At 36.1% G+C, this 22,250-nt stretch overlaps 1 protein-coding gene across 2 annotated transcripts in view; it reads left to right on the forward strand.

Annotated features, from left to right (window-relative positions):
• UTRN (utrophin) overlaps positions 1–22,250 on the forward strand; it is a 316,443-nt gene that overhangs the window by 97,230 nt on the left and 196,963 nt on the right. Inside the window, exons 39-48 of one of the 2 annotated variants that reach the window (XM_066315631.1) lie at positions 474–626; positions 5,520–5,711; positions 7,528–7,700; positions 11,578–11,728; positions 13,077–13,252; positions 14,122–14,257; positions 15,265–15,414; positions 16,576–16,660; positions 18,208–18,413; positions 19,542–19,659. In XM_066315631.1, the coding sequence (XP_066171728.1) occupies positions 474–626; positions 5,520–5,711; positions 7,528–7,700; positions 11,578–11,728; positions 13,077–13,252; positions 14,122–14,257; positions 15,265–15,414; positions 16,576–16,660; positions 18,208–18,413; positions 19,542–19,659 (1,540 nt within the window). Of the gene's footprint in view, positions 1–473; positions 627–5,519; positions 5,712–7,527; positions 7,701–11,577; positions 11,729–13,076; positions 13,253–14,121; positions 14,258–15,263; positions 15,415–16,575; positions 16,661–18,207; positions 18,414–19,541; positions 19,660–22,250 lie in introns of those variants that run through there. The other variant, XM_066315629.1, reaches the window with a different exon arrangement.

Below are 22,250 nucleotides of genomic sequence, written 5' to 3' on the forward strand. Positions count from 1 at the left end.
GTTTTTCTCCACCACCAGGCTGTGTGAAGAGTGACTGTATACACACATACACAAGCATACCAACCTCTCAGCGTTTTCTGTGATTGAGCCTGCTCCCAATTTCCTCTTCCTTCCAACAAAGGATATTAGCAGTAACAGCAGACTGCAGCATGTTCTGGTGAATGTGTATACTCATACTGTGTTAAAAATGGTTTTGTCTAGAGCAAAGATGCCCTTTTTAGCTCACCTGTTTGAATAATGTTAGAGTTGTCAAGCTGAGGTGTAGTTCAAAAGTGCAGGGCAAGACCCTCAGGCTGGCTTTGCAGATAAAAAGAGTATAGCTATTACAAAAATAAATTAGTACTTTGCATATTTTGGAATTTGCTCCTTCAAATGAATCCCTCAAGTATTTTTGTTTTTCAAATAAGTAAAACCTATTCTGTTCACTACTTGCCTCTTTTTACACCATATTTTCCTAACATACTGGACTGTAGGAGTGCAGGTCATTTCAAAGGAGGCAGGCGGTGGAACTCTCTCCAGTGTTTTCCCAGTATAAGAAGGAACATGATAGTCTAATGAAGTGGCTGAATGAGGCTGAGGAGCGTCTGTCAGGGCTGCAAGGTGTGGAGGATGAACAAAAACTGCAGGTAAATGAGGCTTCTGTTTCTTAGAGCAAAGAGTTAATGGTGTGTATGAACTTTGGAGATTCATACACTAGAGTTTAGTCTAGTCCAGTGATCTTCTTTGGACACTTCTGTGGAAAGGACTGTTTCAAAATGACAGCATTCATTTTTTGTTAGGAAATTACCAGCATATGCTAGTAAATCTTAGACCATGATCTGGGCAGTGGGCCTGATTCAGGACAGTTTGTCTTGCCAGTCTCCATCCATGAGGATTACACCTTAACCCTTTTTAAGAACTCTTAACTCAAACAGCCTAATTTAATATCACTTTGGTGCAGGTGTGATAAAAGCCTTGTTTGAGGCTTAAATCCAGTGCCTCTGCACCCTGTGGTCAGTGTATTGTAACTACTCTGCTGTCTTTTCCTGCCTCAAGTGCTTAGAGACGGATAACTGCCCTCATGTAATGGATATTACTGTACACAATAAATATTAATAAAACAGACAAAGGTTGAAGTATTTCTGATAATGTGTGTGTGGGTCTTGACAAACAATTTTGCCACTGATGTCAGGGTCTGGTAAAATTTATTGCCCAAAAAGTTGTGTCTTGAATGTTGAGGATTCAGATACTTTTTGATTGCTTTTGTTGTGGCATTGTGGATTTTTTTTTTTTTTTGGTTCATGTTTTTAAAATCTTTTACTTCTCCTCTCCATCCTTAAAAAAAACTTTGTGGTTTTTGTGGTAATTACATTAATAATTTAGACAATAACAGTGAAGAAACTTGTAATTTCTTGAACAAGCTTGAGTGCTAGGTGATCTGTCAAGGACTTTTCAATTTGTGCATATAAAGCTTTGTAATTAACATCTATCAATCTTTTTGACTGCTCTGCAACTTTTTTAACCCAGAACCAATAACCTTGGAGGCAGGGATAACATGCTCTGGCTCCCTATGAGATTCGCACCACAAAATCATAACGTGGTGCTCTTCATTCACAGCTAGTGCTGTGTGGCTTCAGCTGCCTGTGATAGGTGGTCTGCTGTCCTTTGTCACCCAGGCCATTCAGAATCAACTTCTACATCTGCTGCCCTTTAGAAAGGGTGTTTCACATGATAAGGCTCCCACGCAGAGCTGGGCAGCAGAGGGCCTGAGGTCTGTAGAACAGTCTGACATCTGACTGCTCTGTTGTGTCTCCAGCAGTCTCTTCTGGTGACATAAGTTCCTTGGGACATGGCTGATGCTGTGGAGTTTTCTTGAAGGGAATGGGGATCCATGTGTATTTAAAGTAAAACAACATTATTCAGTTTTTCTGTTTGACCATCAGATGCTTTGAATGAATCAATAACTGGACAGAAATAGGAAAATGGTGCACCTACATGGCTCTTTGCTAATGGGGGCGGTCCAGTCATGCCTCAGACCAGTCCTGCTTGTCACTGTTGGCCTCACTGTCCTTTTCTAAGGAAGATACTTTGTTTCCCGTAAAGCCCTTTTCTTAAAGGGATATCCTGCAGCTGATCCCTGTTACTGCTAGATCCGTTCCTGGATTAGTGAATTTGGTGGCTGAAATTAGAATGTCATGTAATTGTGGATTACCGTAGCAATTACAATAAATAGAATGTTGATGGAGAAACATTATCCTTGCTCAGGTCAGCTAGACTGTCAGAAAGGGACCACAGCAGTTTCCATTACTGGCATGAAACTTGGAAACTCAAACTGCTGCTTTTGCTTCATGTGCTTGTTCCTCTGTATTTCTGATATTTGAGTGCTAAGGCAGCTTGTCTCAAGTGACCTTATTTTACTTTTATTGCTTGTTCTTTCACTGGCTCTACTAATCAGTCTTGAACACCAAAAATGGTGTGAGACCATAACATTGTTAAAGGCAGAAATAGTCTTCCCAAATATCATCATCATTTTACATAATCACTGTTGCTCCAGAATTTTCTTGGAGCCACCAGACTTGAAAATTACAGCGCTTGTTGCTCATTGCAGTTCAGGACTAAGCAGCAGTAAATGAATTCCTGACCAGCTGGTGTGCAGGTGGCTTAAGCCCTCACCTTGATATAAGGAAGCTGTAGTGAGCAGAGAATGAGAAACTGCAGTTTGGTGTGAACAAAATAGGGAGGGAAAGGAAGATTTCAGCTGGGGAGTAGACTTCAACTGAGCTTTTATGTAATTCATTATTTATGCTTTTGTAAGTAAGTGCGGAGGAGAGGACTTATTTATGGTGCTTGAAGGTCATATCTATATATTGATTTGCTGGAAGTAGTTGGATCATAAATATTCCTCTTCATTTATACTTCTAGGTATTATGGAGTTAAAATATCTCTGAAATATTGGTAATGCTTCTGCATAGTAGGTACTTTTGAGTAAGCCTTGTTTTGCCACAAATCCATTAGCAAGAAAAGCTTGCATTGGAAGTTTGCATCTCCTAGAGGTCCTTCTTTTCTAACAGTGTTTTAGTATTTCTTTAAATTGGACAATTCTGCCTTTGTTCAAAATGAGGGAAAGGAAAAACCTTAAATTGCAGAGGTAATTAGTTGCCTGAATTACTGAGAGATTTTACCAGGTTTTAGGAATTTGTTTTGAAGTGAAAATGGTAATTTTGCAGATGGTGAGTATACGGTTGCAGGCACAGTGCATTTCTTCCTGTAAACGGAAGCAGACATCATCCTGAAGGCTCTTGAAGTATTATTTTTGTAATAAAGAAAACTTACTTGTTTTTTGAGCACGCTTTTTTTTACGAAAGATTCTGGATTACTTAAATATGAACAATTGTTTGCTGGTTGCGTTAATTGAATGGACACAAGCTTTTGGGAAACCTTTTTTTTAGAAAACTGGCCCTGAAATAGCTTGAGATTTAAAAACTGGTGTATAGTTAAACGTCCAAGGAGGTAAATTATTTAATTTTATGTCAATGTCTAAGGCAGTATTTTCTAAAATCCACTTGGAAGCAAGTCAGAAAATCTTCCTAAGTTGAAGCATTGGTAGATTTTGTTTCAAAATATATTTCAGTGTAAAAGTAGAGAGGGGGAAAAATCTGAAACTGAATTCTGAATTGCAAGTTTAACAGTATGCTGAGTATGGGAGGAAATAAATTTTTATTTGACCTCCAAATTAAAAGCCTTTTTTAGCAGTTCTTATTGAGAGGCCTTATTTATAGAATGTTCACTAATAACCCAGTATTCTCTTTATTGCCCCAATTGTTTGTTCTTGGTAGTATTTAAAGAGAGAGCAAATTTATTGAGCATGCTCTATTCAACACTGAAATGAAAGTAAAAAAGGATTATTAAGTCAGCCGGTCAGATTTCCTCTTAAATAACCTTAGATTGACTTTTCATTTGTGTATGCTTAAGAAAAAGTGTGGGAGGACTGAAGCACTGCTCCTATGAAAACAGTCTGAGAAGGGTCTTTTAACCTGGAGAAGAGACAGCTCTGGGGAGGTTGTTATAGCAGCCTGCCAGTACCTCCAGGAAAGCTGGAGGGGACTCTTTACAAAGGCATGGAGGAATGAAACAAGGGGCAATGGCTTTAACCTGTAAGAGGGTGGGTTTAGTTTAGACATTAGGGAGGAATTTTTCGCTGTGAGGCACTGGAACAGGTTGCCCAGAGGAGCCGTGCGTTCCATATCCCTGGAAGTGTTCTAGTACAGGTTTGATGAGACTTTGTGCAGCCTGATGTAGTGGAAGTTGTCCCTGCCCGTGGCAGGGGGGTTGAAATGAGATGATCTTTATGGTCCCTTTGCAACCTAAACCATCCTGATTCTGTGAAGAGTTTGCTTACCTGAGGTTTTCTTTTCTTTATAAAACTGCAACAACAACAAAAAAACCCACCAAAACAAAACACCCCCCTCCCAAAAACGAGAGCCAAGCAACCAAAACCATCTTCTGTAATATTTAGGTATTTGTCAGGTAACTGTGAAAGAGTTACATAAAACTCCTATTTTTTTAACATATTTTGCTGCATTTTAGAAGCTTCCAGTCTGCAATGCAAGGTAGAGAACAGCTGAACAATTAAAACTCTGCTGTACTAAAGCACTAATGTGTTTATGGCACTTACATATGTTCACCTTTAAGAATCAGGATTGTGAGAGGAGGAAGCATCTCAGTGATGGGAGGCAACTGGAGGAGATTAGCATGGAGATACACTCTGGTGGAGCAGCATCAGGAGGAATTCACTGCTTAGCAGAAAAGAGTAATCTGGTAACACTTTCCTGGTGTTACCGGGAAAGCAGAAAGTTTCAGATCATGTCAATGCACAAGTACAAAACAGGTTTACCATGTGCCAACATGTGCTGTTTAAATCTCGTGCAAGTTTTTTCTAATGAGAGACAAAGCAGTGTATGGGAAGTGGAAACATAATAAATAAAGCCCAGTGACCTATTCATGTGGGTGAAGTCTTGATTCTGAAATCTTGAAGTCTTGTCACCTGGGTGAGAATGGGACTTTTGGAATGACTGGGAGTTAGAGAAAACACCCTGTGAAGATGTTGCAAATAGCTCTGCTGTAGAAGGTATCCTGGTGTTTTTTCTTACCTTGACTTGTTTCATATTGCTCGGGAAAACATACTTTAGGTTGCACAGACTGATTTCTTAGGAACTGGGGCCCTTTTCTTCCACAGGACAACCATACACAGGACACAGTGGTATATCTTAGACAGTGGTACCCTTCCCATTGGAGTTTTAATCAAGAATAATACAGAGTTAGTTTGAGGCATGACATCTACTCTTTTCTAACTTTTAAAATAAGGAAACTATCCTGTGCAGGACTTGCAGCTTTCTGAATTTATGTAATCTTGCTAAAAAGGCTTGTGTTTTCTCTTCTAATGTAGAAGAATAATTATTCTGATTATAGTTTATTGATTTAGAATATTTTCATGAAATTGATTATTGTTTGAAATATAAAATGAATTTTTGTGGTTTTAGGCAATCCCTGTCCAGCAGAGGTTAAAAGGCCAGTTTACTAAAGGAATTAGAACCTTGCCTTTCTCCGCTGAGTACTTGGTTGAAATCAACAAAGTTCTGCTGGCCATGGCTGATGTTGAACTGCTGCTGAACGCACCAGAGCTGAATACTGGCATCTATGAGGATTTTTCAGCTCAGGAAGATGCATTGAAGGTACTGCATGCCTAAGCATTATATTCAGAGTGGAATCAGAAGAAAGACCAGCACCTTTACAACTGTATTGCTATATTTATGGTTTTGCTTGATATATACAGGATGAATATGCACTGAAAAATAAAAATGGCAGTTACTTTGGCTAACTTTTTTTCTATGCATAGTTTAGCTACAAAATGTAGCGGTATGGGAGGTTGAGGTTTAATTTGTTGTAGACATTTGTGTTTTTCATCATAGCCTACATAACACTTAGAGAAATGTTAAAGCCAATCTCCTTACATTCCTGCTTCATATCTTTAATACCCCTACTGTTCTTAGGTCATGTGAAAATAGTTGCTCAAATAGGAGCAGGAGAAAGGGTGAATCCTGACATTTTATGAGGCTGTGTATGAGGCCACAAGATGATGGTACCTGTTCTGATGAGCAAAACAGTAATATTCTTTCAGTTTTAAGCTCCCCCTTCTTAGTGTCATCCAGTGGATTTACATGTGTGATTAACAGTGAAGAAATAGTTAAGGACCTGGTCTTTTTCAAAAGGAGATGAAGAGATTATATTTGAAAATACTGAATCCTGCTGTCAAATATGAGCTGAGTGTGGAGAAGTCCAAGTCCTGGTTAATTCTTGGCATAGAAAAGAGTGTGAAACAAATTCCCTCAGAAAATATACACTGGAGTTGGGAATTACACATGGCATGGTGCAGTGTAGTGTACCTCTCTGGACTGGGAATCATAGTGGGGTCCATGTGCCATATCTGAAGTGCAGTCAGGCTTTTGCTTTCAGCTAGATTAGCTGTTTTTGCGGCTGCTAGATAGGTCCTTTAAAAACTTTTCAGAATTCAGTCTACTTTCCTGACATGCTTTTCTTTCTGCTGTGTGCATGCTTCCATTTCTCATGTTTCTTTTTTTTTTTTTTTTTTTTTTTTTTTTTTTTTTACAGATTTTATAGAAGCAAATATGGGAAGGGTGCCAGCCTTTGATAAAGGGGGGCAGCCCTTTTTTTATTTTGTTGGTGAAGTTATCTTATTCCTGCTTACACTGCTTCTGTGCTGCCTTGAGTGCAGTTTGGAGTGTTTTTGTTAAGATGGGTTTAAAATACTTCATTTTGGTGCAGGTGTCTCATCTGATTTTGAAGTTTTGGTATATTCTAAAGGTGTCTTCAGAAATAGCAAATAGCAGAACATAGAATTTTTGAAGCATTACTGTACTAAATTCAAAAAGATAAGTAAATTCCACTGTCTGCATGGACTGTTTGTCTTCTGAATACCAAGGCAGTCTTACAACAGTATCTGGTTTAAAGGAATTTTCACATAATAGTTCAATGGTATTTGAAATTCATTCCATTAACTTTGTCATTTAAATCTAAAACCTTTATGCAGCCTTATGCTTTTCTGTGCACATGCAGTTCTGTGTATATGGGAGGTTACGCGAAGCATGACGAAGTTGCATTTTGTGGTCCATGTTTTTCCCCATGGGGGAAGAGTATTTATAGTGTCTTCATTACATGGGCAGATTTGTTTAATAATGAAGATACTGTTGTTTTGAGAAGTATGGTATGCACCTTTATCTTAGGAACAAATTGGATACATCCTTTTCACAAAAACCTGAAAAGGACACACACTTAAAGAGTGTGATGAACTATTCAGTTCAGTTGCTAAAACTGATTTAAACTGTAAATTGCTGATACTGGTGGTCATGGTCTTACTGCAGATTCTGATTTTTGGAGAAGAATTTTGGACATATTATTTTTTGGTATTTTTCTTTTATTTTCTGCTGGTGTTGACTTTACTAATGACTTGTGCCATTACTGTGCTTGCAGAACATAAAAGATATTTTGGATAAACTTGGGGATCAAATTGCAGTAATACATGAGAAGCAGCCTGATGTTATATTGGAAGCATCTGGACCTGAAGCAATACAAATAGGAGATGCATTAACCCAGCTGAATGCAGAATGGGACAGAATTAATAGAATGTACAATGATCGTAAGTGGTAAGTAAAGAGTGATTGATCTCTGTGGCTGTATGGTGAATACTTTATGTGCATGTTTATGTAAGTGTTTTTCAAATCTACCTTAATGATAAAGATGAGTTTGGCTCATTGTTCCTACTTTGAGATAGAAGGTTTTGTTTATAGAATGTAAAATTTTGGTTTTCTAAAGGTATTGCAAAGCAAAGTTCTAGAAGTGTAATGTTGAATAGGACATCTTTTAACAAAGAATTCAAGGCTGATTTTTTGATTTTTGAAGGAAGTATTCAGTTTGAAAGAATGGAGTCTTTAGAAAACAGCACCTATGACAGTTGTAGATAATATTTGTTGTAAGTACTTGAAAATGAGAGACTACCTGATTAAAAAATTTTGCTGTTAGGGAAATAAGAGAATACTAAAATAAGTACCTAAAAAGTAGGTATTTTAATTTCCTTGCCACAAATAGGTGTAATTTCATGTGGGCAAAAATTTTGATTTCTCCCCACCCCCTACAGAAGAGACATTAAACTTTTTTCCTTATCTGAATCACTTTTAAATCTTTAAAAACAAACTCAGTGCTGCTTAGACAATCTTGGAAAAGTGTATTAGATGAGTATTTTAAGTTGGAATTTGTAAAAGAGTCAAAGTATGTGTTCAGAAAGTTATCAGTAGGCTGGAGGTGCTCACACTGCAATCAGCAATGGACACTGAGATTACTGCTGTGCAAAAAAACCCTTAATGACTGAAAATTATTCCATGAAATTTAAAATTAAATGCAAAGGCTTATACTGTCGTTAATTTGCTTTTACGGTATTTCCTTTTTAATATGTTGTAAGGTAATGGACAATGCAGAAGTTTTGTAGAGCATGAAGTATGCATAACCATGTTTACTTGCATTGTAGCACCAGAAATCTGATATCAGACACGTGTGGTAATATATTTTGAAGAGATATTTTTAGGAAACGTGTGTATTGCATAAGAAGATGTTTGCAACTCTTTTTCAAAGTACTGATATGTGTGTAGGACATAAAAATCAGTTGGTGGTATCATCTAAACAGAGACTTCCAGAAATTCTGGGCCCTTGGATCAGTGAAGGATCAAGATTTCTAATTACTCAGCAGGCCATGCTGTTTCACTGTGGGTTCTCTAATTAGAAAATAGTGATGCAAGCTACATACAACTTTCTGTGCTCTTGCTGGGTGCTTGTGGTCACCTGCTATACTTGGAGACAAGTGCTCCAGAATCTGGTGCCCATCCATATTTATATGCCTGTAGCTATTCTGTTGTCCTCACAGATACTGTAGGCACTAAACTTTAGTTATGACTTTCTTTTCCACTTGTAACTTAGTTGAAAAAGCTTTAACTAATGTTAACATTTTGTAAGTATGAGTACAGTTTAATTTACTACTCAGATTTGCTTAGATTAAATAGCCAGGGCTAACCAGAAACTTAGGCACCTTATTGAAAAGCTAAGTGTGTCAAAGAGTAAGTTCAGTGTTTATGAATAACTGGCAAAATGCAACAGACTGCCTCTTCTGTCACTTTGCTGATACAGAATAATCTTGAACTTCATAAAGTTTGTAAAGCTCTGCATATTAATGACAATAATATTGGGCTTCATTTTCATGTGAAAAGGGACTACTGGACTACTAATTTAGCTATGTAGCTTCTTGAATATATAAAATGCTGCAATTTTAATAGAAGCACACTCTTTGATCAATGAAGACATTATTAATTGCAATATTAAAATGGTATTAGTATTTTTATACCCTGTTACAAAGAAGAATTCTTAGCCAAGTTTAACCTTGCCTTTCCTAGTGTCGCACTAAGTACAAGCGGGACGACTATCTCCTTAATAATTTTTGGCTTTTTTCTATTTCTGGAGTAGGTGGAGATTTTGACAAAATTAGAAGCAGCAGCATCTGAGGCCTCTGGCAAAAGATTGACTTAGTTTTCAGAGCTAGTCAAGATTTTGTGATTGAATTGAATGCCAGCTAAGTAGTTAAACCTTTGGTAAATGCTCTGATGAAGCCAAGCACAAGTTGAATTAAACTTTATTTAGCAAAGCTTCTAAATAGTCAACTAAATCCAGCTGACTGCAGTTGGAGTTGAACATGTGTAGAGTAAAATGTGTGTGTTTTGTATGTATATAAGGTCTCAATGCTTTGAACTGTTTGTAACAGTGCTGGTTTGCTGGATCTGCTCCTTTTGCTGTGGGTTTTCTTCTAGTGCTGAAAGTGTTGATGACTTGGGAATGAGATATGGATTGGAAGCAGTGGATTCTTGCAGAGGAGGCAAATGATAGCCAAGTTTGGTGCAATAGTCACAGGAATTTGGTACTTTTAGCTTTCTGATGAGGCAGTCTGTAGGGAAACAGCAGCACATGCATCTGAATAAAAACTGGAGTTGCTCGTTGCTCAAAATACTGATGGAGCTGTCATCTCAAAACAGAAATGGCACAAGTTAAAACTTTCTATCTCGGTGTTCTCTGAAGTTTTAAAATTTTGTGTTCTGAAAAAGTCATGTGGTCAAAACTCCCTCAAAAAGTTTAATTTTTAAGGAAGCCTATGAAACCTTCTTTTAATCTATTTTAAGTGCTTAGAATGTATCTTCTCATTAAATGTGAAATGAGTTACTGTCATGAGACCATATGCTTAGACTGAAATGTTAGCCATTGAGATTTGAGGTCAGTGTACAGGTTGGTCTAGGCTATTAAATCAAGGGATGTGCTAAAACTGAAATGGTAAAACTAGAAGATGAGGTTAGAAGAATTGAAGTGGAGATTTTTAAGACTTTTTTTGCTAGAATTGGCTAGTAATAATAATATATAATAAGACCTGTATATGTCAAGAAATATGTATCTTTTGTAAAATGAGAATTAATTTTGATGAAATTAATCTCACTAAGAACTCTGGGATTGTTGACTTAGTGAAAAAAATAATTGCAATGGTAGGTCTTTTAAGTTTGGTTTTAGATATCATTATGCTGCTAATTTCAGATTGCATCTATATTTATATATGCAATAATCCTGGAGTCTTTATTGTTGCCATTATTTGCAGTTGTTTGCAATAGTGGGCTGCAAATGACAGTTCCTCAGTCAAAACAGAGGGTCCCCTGATTAATAGTAGTCTTGGCCTCTTAGGTCTTTAAAAATGACTGTTTCAATTAGTTTGGAATAGTTAACAATCAACAAATAGAAAGCAAGCCACTCTATTCCTTTCTGACATGTTTTTGTCATGCTCTCACTTTGGTAGCTTGTTAACATAACAGAACTCTCATTTTATTAAAAAATAACTTTGTGACTGTGGTTATTCTGTTTTTCCATGCTAGAACATGTTGCCCTTCCAGTTAAGCAACATATTAATTTGAAGCTGCAAAGATAATCACAATGAAATTGTGATTCAATTCTATGACCTATTTATGTGTGCTCACTTTTAATACTATATAATCAAATATATAATCTATATTATCAAAAATCACCTTCACCTAATGAATTCAGGCACCAACACCCCATTTTCTCCTTATGAAGGAGAACAGAAATCTGAGCAATTAATCATATTCCATACTTCACACCGTCTGATAGCTGAATTGTTTCACAATAAAGGAGGAAAGGGTTCTGCAAAGCAAGTTTGATGTAGCTAATCAATCTTTATTTTTTAAGTGATAGAAACAAGTTTGCTTAGGACTGCCCTCTCTTCCGTCAACTGGAAGTTAATGACAGTTTGTGCTGTTGGCTTTCACCAGCTGCTACTGTGCTAGGAAGCCTTCAGTACAAGGACTTGATTAACCAGGCTCTGTTAGTCTTTCCATTCTGCAAGGCAAATTTCTCCACCCTGGAGTAGGGCTTCTAGCCTTCTAACTGAAACTTTGGGTAATTTTTCTGTCCTTTGTTTTCCCACAGCAGCTTTGACAGGGCGATAGAGGCGTGGCGGCAGTTCCACTGCGATCTCAATGATCTCTCCCACTGGATAGCAGAGGCTGAGGTGCTGCTGGCCGATGCCCGTGGGCTAGATGGCAGCCTGGAGCTGCAGGCAGCTGGGCTGCATCAGCAGGTATGTGGGATGCAGGCAGAAAGTGAGCAAGATGGAAAAAGCCTAGATTTTCATCTAAAATTGTAGCTTTATAGATAGACATATGGATTTGCAGAGAGGCTGTGCAATTACGCTTCAGAAAGCAGTAACTCTTAACATTTCTATTTTGGCTGCTGTTTAAAATTTATTCTTGGGGAAGAGCTCAACTCCTGCTTGTAGTATGGGGTTTTATAATCACTTATGATAAGGATTGGTTTGAGATAATCTGATAATTCAAATGTTGGCATAATTTGTTGATTTGTAAATTTTTTACAGCTTCCAAAATATATTAGCCAGATAAAAAAATCCAATATATTATTTCAGTTACTTTTGACTCATAGTTTAAAAAGTGGACCCCAATGAAGGTAATTTATAACTTACCAAATTATTTATTTAAACAAATGTCATTTGGACATACTGCCTTGTATAAATAGTCTAGAAAAAAGATTCCAATTACAGGGGTTGTATGTTTGATTTTTTTTTTTTTTTGGTCTTGGAATTTGATAACTTTATCTCTGATATATTTTAATTTTACTTCCTTTTAAATAAGGAGAAGAAAGCATCACTTTAAAGATCAGACTTTTTTTCTTTTGAGAGTATTAGTTATCCAAGTGTCAGTGTGTGTTGTGAAAGAAAAGTAAGTTCTGTCTAAGACACAGCTTCTGTTTTATCCTTATTGCTGCTTGAAGTTTTGTTCTAGGGCATTTCACTTCTCTTTCTTGAATCATCATATTCCTAATCTAGTTGGAAAGAAATTTTTGCTAACAGGGTAGAACTTCAGTAGATGTTAGGGCTTTTGAAGACTTAATCCTGACATCTTCTAACTTTCTTTAGCTTCATGGATTTTCTGTGATGTCTGGGACCATGGCAGCACTGCCATAATTATCCTAGCTAAAACACTCTGAAGGTAAAGAAATATTTGGGGTATTATAGATTATGAAAGGACCTGGTTCAAGTCAAACCATCTGTTAGAACCTGTAAGAAGTGCTGTAACATTAAGAGAAAAGGAATCAAATATGTGTGTAGATTTTAGCACTGGTGGCTTAAATGAATTCTTGTGATTCTTTGTAATATTCATAGCCTATTGTGTATCACTATTTTCTTATGACACCTAAGAAAATTGAAAATTGACACCTAAGAAAATTGAATTAGATTCAACAACAGAACATTAATTACTTTATCAACAGCATCCATTTCTAAGTGAGATGGTTGTGAGTGCCTCTTTTAGTAAAATAGTGTGCACCCAGGATTCATCCTGCATATCATGTGCCAGATCAAAGTCATTTCAGGTCAGTAATAAAATTCTATGTGGCTTTTATGTTTCTGACAGGAACTTGAAGAGGGAGTCAGCAGCCATCAGACCAGTGTTTCAGCTTTGAACAGAACTGGGGAAGGGATCATACAGAAACTGTCTGCTACAGATGGGAGCTTCCTACAGGAGAAACTGGCAGGATTGAATAGACGCTGGAAAGCAATCACAACAGAGGTCATGGATAGACAACAGAGGTAATAAGTTCATCAAAAATTTGGATGCCTGACCAGATGCAATAAGGAGAATTTAATTTAGTAAATTCTGAGAGAGAGAGAGTGCATTCTATTGCATGCTGTCATTAATCTGAATTTTCCTAATGTTCAAAGCCCTGTTTTGAACTGTCTTCTAAAACAAATTTCTCATAAATTCACCTGCAATTGATTGCTTAGTAAGTCGGTTTAAAACAACTCACAAAATGACAACCACAAAACTACTTTTCTTACAGTTTTCCTTTGTTTTAAAAACAATTTTGTTATAAAGTTAGATGTTTTAGGAAGAATTGCCCAGCTGCTTTCTCTGGCTGAAGCTGAACTGTAAGTACCTTACAGTAAATTTTGTTTTATCATTGACAGAGATGCACTAATTGAAACAACTTGTACTGTTCTTGAGTTTCCACAGTACTATAAAGTAAGATCTTTATGTAATTATGTGCTTTTAACATCTCCTGCTCCATTTATAAACAAAATAGGACCGTACTTAATAATTAAGTTGGAAAATTTCATTAAAGTTTCATATAATTTAGTGGAAGTATTATATATGTCCCTAAAACCTCCAGGAGAAAAATTCAGTGACCTTATAATGATTAGGCCTGAAGATTGTCATTACTATCACTTACATTTAATGATTTCTGCAGTCTTTTAAAAGTCTGTTTTATGACTTTGGAACTAAAATGTGTCTGGTTTTAAGACAGTAGCATTTATTTGCATTTTTTTAATAATGACAGTAGAATCTATTGATGATAGAATGAATCCTTTAAAATACTGCAAGCACTGAAAAAAAGTTGACTGTGACATCAGAAGTAATTGAGGACCGATGTGCTGGACTTCTTGTTTCACTTTTTAAGGCTAAAAGGAGAGAACCAGCAGCTGATAGAGTGCAGAAAGAAGCTTGATGAACTGCGTTGTTGGTTGGAAAATGTAGAAAATGCTCTGGACACAAGATTTACATTCAACCATGAAGAAAACTTGCAAGAATTGCAGGCAAGACTGTTTAGTATAATATAGTGTATATATGTATACATCTGTATGTGTAAAGCATCAGGACATGGCTTTTGAGGAGGGAAATTTTCACATTGTGAATAGCCAAAAAAAATTATGGTTGTGTGAGACAATTTTGTAAGATTACTTGCACAGACAAGATGCACCTCAAAATGAAGTTGGGTTGAGTTGGTAACTGGTACGTAGTCAAAAGATGGTGTTTATGTATGAGACAGTGAGAACCAGATGTACTGCTGATAAAATGTAGTAAGTAGAATTTCACTGGAGAAGATGTGAATGTGTCAACTTTAAAATTGCTACAACCTATAGAAAAAAAGCTGATATCCTTAAAAGGTAAGTAGCAACATTGTCCCATTTACAGGGCAGTTGTAATAATCTCTTGTGTGTGTAAGATTTTTATTTAACCTGTTTTTTCAACTGTGTAAGGGTTTTGGCCATTTTAAGTAAGAGTAGTGTGCACATGTGAAAATTTTTCCTGTTTATTTTGTGTGTAACTTTGACAACAAAACATCGTTGTTTTGTAGAATGTGTGTAAGAAAATGTTCTTGAAATCCTAAAAGAACAAGAGGAGTAGTCAGTCCAACTAACCTGCTTGCTCATTTTTTAAAACTCAGTAATTTAAAAAAAGGCAACAAAAAACCCCAACAAAACCCTGACGAACCTCTTTTAGACCAAATCTAAGTAGGAGGTCTTGAACAAGTGTTTATAAATGATGTAAAGTAGTTTCAGTTGTGTTTGCCTAAACAAATTGACTCATGTCAGTTGAGTATTTCCTGCCTGTCATCAAAGGTAATTTTTCTTGTCATCTACCTTAATATAAATGCTAGAAGTGAATGTTTCAATAATTTCTAGATCAAGCATAGAAACTAAAATAGAAGCTTTTCTATTTATGTTCAGGGAAATGTCTAATATTGGACTTAAAGCTTTTCTCCTCCTTTAAGTAAGCATGTATGCATTTATTTCAGTCTAAAACTTTTCTTCTATTTTAGATCTTAAGTGAAGAAATGGAAGTTCTGGCTGAAAAACTTGAATGGCTGAACAGAACTGAACCTGAAGTGCTACTGGATAAAAATATTGATCTTCAGGAAAAAAACAAACTTTCTGATTGCCTGCAGTCCCTTAATGTGAGGTGGAACAAGGTGTGCATTTCTTCAGCATTGAGTACTTGAGGCTGAAAACAGAGTGCGATACTTGGAATAGTTGTTTTCCTTTTCATGCATCTGTGACATGTACATAAAATGATCTGGAAACCATACAGGCATGATCGGGAAATGTACCTCAGACCACTTACACATGAAAATTCTGATGACATTTTTCCATCAGATTGAGTTTAATTGGTTAGCTTAGGTTTTTCTGTTGATTTTTTTTTTCTTTTGTATTGCCTTTTTTTTTTTTTTTTTTTAAAGATGGATCAACAGTATCAGCTAGATCAAAAATATTTTGTTTGAGTCAAACAGTAATGTATTAACTTGAAATTGAGAGTTAGAATAAATTTTTGCTGTATAGGAAAGTTGAATGTTTGTAGCAGTTAAGAGGAAAATAAATGAAGCTGTGGTAAAGTTTAGAAAATCTTGCCAAGTGTATCTGAGATTCTTCTTAAACATTACTGTAAATTAGAAACTCGTGTTCAATCTCATTGGCAAAGCTGGCTGGAGTAAAGCAAGATTTTTTTCAAGCAAAGCCTGGAGATCCACATGAAAATATTAAATTATTTTAGATTATTTTATGGATGACAGTGGTAAGAATGTACTGAGGGAAGGGGCTTTTGATACCGCAGGGAAAGAAAAAGGTGTGTTTTTACCAACTCAGCCATGAAAATAGGGATTCCCCCTCTGCTTTGAGCACTACAATTTCATCACTGCCTTTTAAAAACTTTTAAAAAGCAAATTGACAATTTTGCTTTCACTGCAATGGGGTTGTAACACTTTATTTTTTCAATTAGTTTCCTATTTCTCTACTTTTGTGTGACTGACAAGTCATGCTTTGCATCATCTTTTCTTCAAAGTATATTTAAATAGTGAGTTATAGTTTTGGTGCCTAGACCATAAAAAACATGTAAATGATCTGTCTACAACAATTTATTTATTTCTTTTCAATATTTAGGTGTGACACTGGGATGTACTGAAAAAACATTTTAGCACCTCTTGAAGTTTTTATTGTTTTTTAAATGATACCTTCCAAAAATAATTGAAATATATCTGAGGCATGGTGTGGAATATTTTGTCTTCCAATAAGAGATGACTTTTCTGCCATTAATATAGGTTTTGTTACTGTTTTTATTTCTCCCTGTTGGGCTGTAGGTGTTCAGAGAAGTGCCTGACAAAATGAGAGAACTGGAGGCGTTTGTTGGGCAGTCCCGTCTTGTTACAAAGACAAAGCCTCCTGGTGAGTGATTGGTCCTTCTCTTCTGCTTAATTGTCTTGAGTGTTATCTTGGTTTGCAGTCAAAAGTAATAAAAAAAAGGAAAAAAACTCTATGAACTTAAACAAACATAAATAAAAAGTGTTGAAGCATCATGCTGAACTTGAGGCTGCCTTCTCATTACTATGGGAGAGAGGGAATATTTGGGTAGGGAAGAAGTCACTCTATTGTTCAGGACTGGGGAAGTATTTTGGAGTTCCTCTAACAGTTTTGAAATGGAGAATTTTTTTTTAAAGCTTAGGCCTCCTCATCAGGACTAGATAAAGAGTAGAAACCAAAATAGCTGTGTTTGTGACAGCCTGTTTCCTGTGTTTTATTTCCTGTGGATTTGTGGTCATGCCTTTGACTAATTAAGATCCACTAAAAGCTTTCCATACATCTAAATATTCTTAAAGTATCTCTTGCATGCAGATTTTTTGCCGTCCTATAAAAAAAGGCCATTCTGCTTCTCTTGGCTCAGTTAGGAGGACAGATGGGTCTTCCTTATCTGCTAGATAGTGACCTTCCTGAATCTCTTAGGGAAATCTGTCTAAATATATGTTCTTGTGTCAGACACTGACACTGGTCATGTTTTCAAATGGTTGGAGTTGGTTCAGCACACACAGATTGTAAACAACATGCCCAGGCCTTTGTTTTGGAAATTTAGGTAAAGAAAACAGGCCTTGCTGGAAAGAATTTGCAACACAAACTTCAGTGAATTAATTCTAATTATTTTTTAATTCAGCACCAATAAACAAAATTTGAGGCAAACCAACTTCTGTTTAATCCTTTTAAAACCTTGAGTACAGCTTGTTCTCTTTTCATACATGTTTGTTAAACAAAGCTCCTGTATTTTGTTGTTTGAGGGAAGTGTGAAATATTTATGCTTCAGCTTGATGTAACTTAGTGTTCCTTGGAACTATAACACAACTTCTGGAGTGAATCTTACTGTTCATTCAGCTCATTTCTCACTCCTTTGTTGTGACAGGTTAAAGAGGGAGAAAGGTGTGACTGAACTAGTCGGCATCTGTCCCTTCCTCAGATAGTTGTGTAATGCCAAATCCATGAAGCATCTGTTGCAGAAGCTTCACTTGTCCTTAAGTGAATTCTGAGCCAAGAGTGGAGAGAGACCTTTTTGCTACCTAGTAGAAAACTGAGGAAGACAATTTTGGATGTTTACCTTAAATGTATTGGGTTTTATGCTTAATAAGTGTCAATGAGTGTTTAGCTTCATTCCATTAGGTTTAATGTAATTTTGTCTTTGCAAGTTTTCATCTTGTTTATTTTGAATTTAGGCTGAATCATTTGGGTGAGTCTTTTTGGTATGCAGTAAAAAAATAGCTGCCTTAATGGTGCAAAAGGAATTTCTAATTACTTAGCTTCTGGTTGTTAAAATACAATTTTTGCTGTGCTTTTTCTATAGATGCTGTTACATATTTATAAGAATTGCATAAAACCCCCTATAATTCCAAGAACTGCTCATGTGGCCATGACTACTTTTTCTTTAACAGAATCCCCACACTCTGTTTCAGATATCCAAAGGATGGTGCTAGCATCTTCTTCATTGGAAATTCCTGTTCAGACTCAGCAGGCTTTGGAACTTTCTGCACCTGCTGATCTGGACAAAACTAGAACTGAGCTGGCTGACTGGTTGGTATTGATTGACCAGATGCTCAAGTCAAACATAGTCACTGTGGGAAATACTGAAGAGATCAATCGGACTATTGCACGAATGAAAGTATGTGTTTTTGTGAAACCTAGTAGAAAATTGTCTTACATTTTAATAGTTCTTATATTCACTAAAGAAGCTAAAAGCAATAATGTGTTTAAGGGGAAAAAAAACCTGACTGCAACTAAATGTATAACATGGAAGTTACACATGAAATGCTGTTATTACACTTCTTTCTCCTTCTGAGCCATTTCCTATTTATTCTTGTGTCCCTGTGTGAGCTAAGCACTGTTCTATTTTGTTTAAAACAAAGAAAATGGAGAATACCTCGTGACATCTTTTGGGATTTGTAATAGTTAACTTACACAGAAGACTTAAGAGCAGTTTCATGTTTGTTTAGTAGGTGAACTTTGATTCACTCTTTGCTGGTTTCTAATGAGTTTTGTTTGGTGTACTTACACTAAACTGATTTCCAGAGACATGCTAAGAGGATTAAAAGTTGTAACATAAGTGCTTATGATGTAAATGTTTATTTCTGTTGAACTGTGACTAAGGGCAGTATTAGTGAGATGTATGAGGCTGTTAAGGTTCATTTTATTTGACTTAATATCAATTAACTAAGTGTAGAGTAGAAGCCGTAGGCTAGACAAGTGCTAAACTGTTTCAGTGAGTATCTCACATAGTGTGGAATTTGGAAGAATAATGTGATGTAGCTTTGGAAACACTTTCTTTTAACTGTACAATATTTGTAATATGGGATTCTGGTACATTGCCATGTAGTGAACAATGGTTTATAGAGCAACATGATATAATCTGATTGTTCCTTCCAGTTGTTCCCCTTCACTTTCCCCCTGCACTCACTGCTGCTTCTGGTACATATAAATGATGCCAGCTGGGTTAGGAGAAAAATAATTTATTGAGAAGTGAAAAATAGATATTGGAAAATATTGTGCAACAACTGTGGTAACAATGTAGTTTGTTCAGGTTAACCTTCACCTCTGGATTTTCAGTAACTGCAATTTAAAATATTTTAGCTTTTTAAAGCAGTGCTATAATACTGTGACAATTCAAGCGTTGTAGTAATGACGAGACCGGCTGTATACTTGTGGAGACACATGTTTTTTTACCTAAATAATGTAGATGAGTTTAACTATTTACTACTTTTTGGACTTAAAATCATATCCTAACTCTCAACAGATAACCAATGCAGATATGGACCATCGGCACCCTCAACTTGATTCTATTTTTACATTGGCTCAGAATCTGAAAAATAAAACTTCCAGTTCAGACATTAGGACAGAGATCACAGAAAAAAGTAAGTTTCTCCATCCTGTGTCTGCAAATACATTGTTTCCATGGCAGTAAAAAACCTTCATATCTTCTAAAATTCTCGATTTAGCATAGCTGAAGTTACCTTCCTTGAAAAAGAGAAGAAAACTTGGCAGTTAAGTAGCTTTCATTTAAACAGTCTAATGAAAATTCCTGGAACAAGAATTGCCACTTGTTTTTTTGACAGGCCATTTTTTTAAGTATGGAGGTCAGTGGTTTTGGTGGGATTTTGAAATATTTTGTGAAGAATTTGAGTTGCTTCACAATCATAAACCCAGGGATGAGGATTTTATTTATTGAGAAAAGGAGCTAATAGTGTTTTTTTCTTGTTGAACTCTGAGGCCCTGGACAGTTAAAAACATCAATGTATTGGCATTAGGACAATGATTTTGCATGTGTACTTTGAAAATTGCTAACTGAGAGTAGAGATTTTAAGTTACTGACATGTACTTGAAAATTTAATTTCTGATTTAAAGGTCCTCACTCCCTCTGAAAATTTATTTTACTCATACTGAAGAAATGTACAATTGTCACAATTTGAAACAAATGGACAATCTGTTTTTTGAAGTCTTAAGCTTTGCTGGTTGCATGAAAATTCATGCCATGAGGAATACTATAGTAAGAAAGAAAAATGGAAAGATATATTTTCTTATGCTCTCCTCTGTAATGTAGTTTTCCTTCACTCCGTCTACCAGAATTTCTTTGGTGTCCATAAGACTTGATGGAGATGATGTGGTCAGATGGAAAGCCCACAGGTGGGTTGTTTTTCTGGACCTCTGATGAGATGGCATCTGCTGTCTAAGATTCGCAGTCTATGGATTAGTAGGGGCAGTAAGATTCAAAGAAGCAACTTAGTTTTGCAGTCACTGAGAACTAGGAGTGAGGTGGAAACTCGAGGCAGGATAATAACCATGTAGTCCATAGGAGTCAGTCAACAAGGAGACATGATGTCAGTCACAAAACATTCTGGATTCTTCAGAAAAGCTGAACAAGAAGTAAAGGACTGTGTGTTTAAAGTTTGAGTTCCCTTATAGTCATGTGCTTCCAGGGTGGGAAAAGAGATGTTGTATATGGTGTCATGGATTAAGCTTCCAGTAGATCCTTCAGATGTATGTGAAGAATTTCTGCTTTCATGAAACACAAAAATATGAAGGTTTTTTTTTTTACTGCTGACATTTGTTAAGAAAAGTTTGCTCTTTGAAGAAAGGTAAAGCTCAGGAATGCTTTTGCACCTCATTATTTAAACACTGAGTACATATAGACACCAAATATCTATCAGAATATACTAATGTCCTACAACCTTCTGTGAGTCTGCTGTGTGTCATCAGATGAAGCATAATTACTCAAATTGATAGGAGCAGAGAAACAGAGAAAAGCTTCCTTCTCTGGAACTTCCCTCCCAATTGCTTTATGGACACTGGGAACTGAAAAAACAGTCTCATCAGGAATTCTTTCTAGTCCTTCTGCCTGTGATATCAGACATGACAGATACCGGCCAATGACAAATTTTTCTAGGAACTTAGGTCTTGAACCCACCGAATCCTGAGGTTACCAGGAATGTCACTATTTTTCTGTCCTGTTTTGCTGGAGGTAGAAAATGGGTAAATATGTCGGCAGTGTTGAGAGTAAGGTTGATCTGTCCATTAATAAGAAAAAGTATATAAATAAATATTGGTTCTATAATAGTAATACTACTGTGTAAACATCAAATATCTGTTCTTGAAAATTAATCCACAAGCTGCTTGTGGGTTGAAATGGATGAATCTATATTGCACAAATTATTAGGTTTGTCCACCAGTATGGTGGAGTGATATTTACTCTTGACAGGTGAGCTTTGCTGCTACCATGTTTGAGAGCTTTGTGGAACTAAACAGAATATTGTTGAACGTATTAAAGTTAAGAGATTTTCTCAAGCAGATAAAACACAATGGCTTTGTGTAATTGCAAAAGGTTAAAAAAGATGTAAACCAGTTAAATGGTTTCAATTTAAGTGCAATCTTTGGCATTTTTGCTTCATGAAAAATTGAAGTGACTTAAGCATCAAGGGTGTTAATTTTTTAATAAAATTGTGTACTTACTGTTAAAATAATACTTTGGATGGCTTACATACTGTGTACATCTTTCTGATTAGAGTAACAAGATGCTCAAGAAAGCTGGCTTAGTCTTTTTTGGTTTTGCGTTTTACCATTCACTTTTTTTCAACATTCTTTATCATGTTCTTTAGTGATATAATTTTTCCCCTGTAACTGTCATGACAGCTGGTAGAGAAACCTGTTTCCACCTCTGTAGACTTTCAAGTAATATACTTGCTTTAATGGTCTGTAAGTGTCCAGGAAAAGGGATGATGCTGTGCATTTATCTCCAAAGACAGATTCACTGCTTTTTGTGATGCACTATTTTTATTCTAGGCTCTTATGTTATCTTTTTCACTCCTTGTTTATTAAAGGTTAAATGTGTTTATCCATCATCTAATACAACTTTTTATTGAGAGAGGAATTTCTTTTACTTGAAGGAAGTGGGGTGTAATCAATAACTTCTCTGTTCTCCTGTGTAATCTACTAAACTCTGTAGAAACCT

This window comes from Sylvia atricapilla, chromosome 3 (assembly GCF_009819655.1).
Source record: "Sylvia atricapilla isolate bSylAtr1 chromosome 3, bSylAtr1.pri, whole genome shotgun sequence".
Lineage (NCBI taxonomy): Eukaryota > Metazoa > Chordata > Aves > Passeriformes > Sylviidae > Sylvia > Sylvia atricapilla.